A 2,407-nucleotide genomic window follows, 5' to 3' on the forward strand; every position below is an offset into this window, starting at 1 on the left:
TCCCTCAGTAGATGAATGGATCAACAAAATGTGGTATGTATACACAATGGAATTCTATGCCTCCATCAGAAAGAATGACATTGCCCCATTTGTTAGGAAATGGAAAGGCTTGGAAAAAATTATATTAAGTGAAGTAAGCCAGACCTAAAGAAACATAGGTCCCATGGTTTCCCTTATTTGCAATAACTAGTATATGTCTGACTCAAGAAGAAAAGGTCAGATAAGTTGATGTTAGGGGAATGAATCCCAAGATAAGTAATCAAATGTTCTTTTGTTTTTTTCCTTTCATGCAATGGTTTCTAACATTTTTATAAGATGATTTCTTTGTTGCTTTGTATGTCCCTTCTCCACCGTATAACCCATGCTTTCACTGTCTTTGATGTTGGTATAATTTGTGGAGAGGAAGGAAAAAACACATCGTTTAACTAGGGATACAGGTGGACCCATTGCAACAATGAGATATAAAAGTCGTTATGTTGAAACCGAACTTAACAACTTTGGTGGGGGGTGGGGGGAGGATCAGGTGGGGGGAGGAAGGGAGTATGGGAAGGATGGGAAGGGGAAACAAAGAGGAGGCAACAACGCTTGATAAGAAATGTACTCGTTATCTTAACCATGTAATTGTAACCCTCTGTATGGTATTCTCACAATAAAAAAATAAAGACAGTTTTTCTAACTGAAGGGTGTGGAAATAGATCATTTGCGTTTCACTAATTACTCCACTGAAGTTGAAGGCTGCATAGTTCACTGAGAACATATGTAAGCAAACAATTATACTTTTCTCTTAATTACCCAATAGGGGAAAATGTTTAAAATATATGAACAAAATTCAATAATCACTTATGCTCTTTGTGGTATTCAATTATGTTGAGCATTTCTGGAGAACAGAAGTAGCTGATCACACCTATTCATCTATTACAACAATATGAGCGAACAATAGAATGCTTAAAAATGGCAGAAACTGGATATTGTGTAAGAAGACATTCCATAAACTGCAATTTTATCCTTAAACATTTTACTTGCTGAACTGTGTCTCAGGCTTGAAGCCCTTAGATTTTTCCCCTGACTTCCACTTCAGCTTCTCTAAGAATCACAGTTTATTCAATGGTTTAAAAAATAAAATAATTGATTTCAAATTTTTTAATTCTGTAACTATAGAGCCATATATTTATATTTCCTAATTCTCTGGAATTTAGAATCTGAGATAAGAGAATGTTTGTCTAGGGAGCTATTTATAAAGAACTAGCACAATTCTCTTCAATGCTGTTTTCAGTGATAGCTGCCCAGCAGCTACAGGAGGCGTGACATTTAAGAATGTCCTTTGAGGACATCAGCTTTAGTTATTTTAAAAATGAAACATCATCTTTGCACAGTCAGGTATTATTCTCAGCTGATGACAAAAGCCCATTGTGTTAAGACACATCAAGCAGCCAGGGAGGACCATCAAAGATCAGGGTACAATTAGAAGGTAAATGCAATCCTCAGTGGCACAGTTTTAATATTTGAGGTTATGGAGAATTCATTTATGGAGTTTGGAACTCAGAGACTCAAGCATGTCTTGCAACTGTAAACACGCTCGGATTTTATTTGAGGCAAAATATTTTTTTAGGCAGCCACATAACGCAGAACATCAAACAAGCTGCACGAGTTGTAAAGGACTAGTTGCATAGACAAGTGGAAGATGTGGTTGAGTGCTAGGACAGGAGACAATTGGCATCTTTTGTTTGGCATTAGGTTTTAATGAATGACATTGAGAGGTGTGGCTTTCATACCCCCGGGAGTGTATATAAACGTTCTTTTGCAGCCACACTCACAGAACTCACCTGCAACCAAACACCTCTTCTGACACCATGAGCTACTACGGCAGCTACTACGGAGGCCTGGGCTATGGCTCTGGAGGCTTCGGAGGCCTGGGCTACGGCTATGGAGGCTTCGGAGGCCTGGGCTGTGGTTATGGCTGCGGATGCAGTGGATTCGGCAGACTGGGCTGGGGCTCTGGGTATGGAGGCTACGGCTATCGGTCTGGATTTGGGGGCTACGGCTATGGCTGCTGCCGTCCTTCATGCTATGGGGGTTATTGGTCTTCTGGCTTCTACTGAATAAATACTTAATGTTTATAATACTTGTCTTTGTCTTTCCTAAAACCTAGCTTCTAGGGAACTTAATTCCATGGTCCTCTGCGTGCTTGATTTATTCTGATAATTACACTGCTTTTTATTTGGGGAGGGGGTCCCTGGTTTCTTACAATTGTGGGAAGAAAACTAGATGAACTAAGGTACTGATATTTGATCAGTGATGAGCTTCAAGAATGATTAGTAATGATCTTCAAGAATGCATTGGATAGAGAGTTATCACATTTCTGTAACCTCTTGTCTTGGATATCAAAAGTACAGTAATAAACTTGAAC

General features: G+C 39.2%; 1 protein-coding gene across 1 annotated transcript; it reads left to right on the forward strand.

Annotated features, from left to right (window-relative positions):
• Window positions 1-1,850: 1,850 nt before the first annotated feature.
• On the forward strand, window positions 1,851-2,099 carry LOC105994033 (keratin-associated protein 19-5-like). The gene has a single exon (XM_013027441.1). The coding sequence runs from the start codon at window positions 1,851-1,853 to the stop codon at window positions 2,097-2,099; it is 249 nt and encodes an 82-aa protein (XP_012882895.1).
• Window positions 2,100-2,407: the final 308 nt, after the last annotated feature.

This window comes from Dipodomys ordii, unplaced genomic scaffold (genome assembly GCF_000151885.1).
Source record: "Dipodomys ordii isolate 6190 unplaced genomic scaffold, Dord_2.0 Scaffold104, whole genome shotgun sequence".
In the NCBI taxonomy this organism is placed as follows: Eukaryota; Metazoa; Chordata; class Mammalia; order Rodentia; family Heteromyidae; genus Dipodomys; species Dipodomys ordii.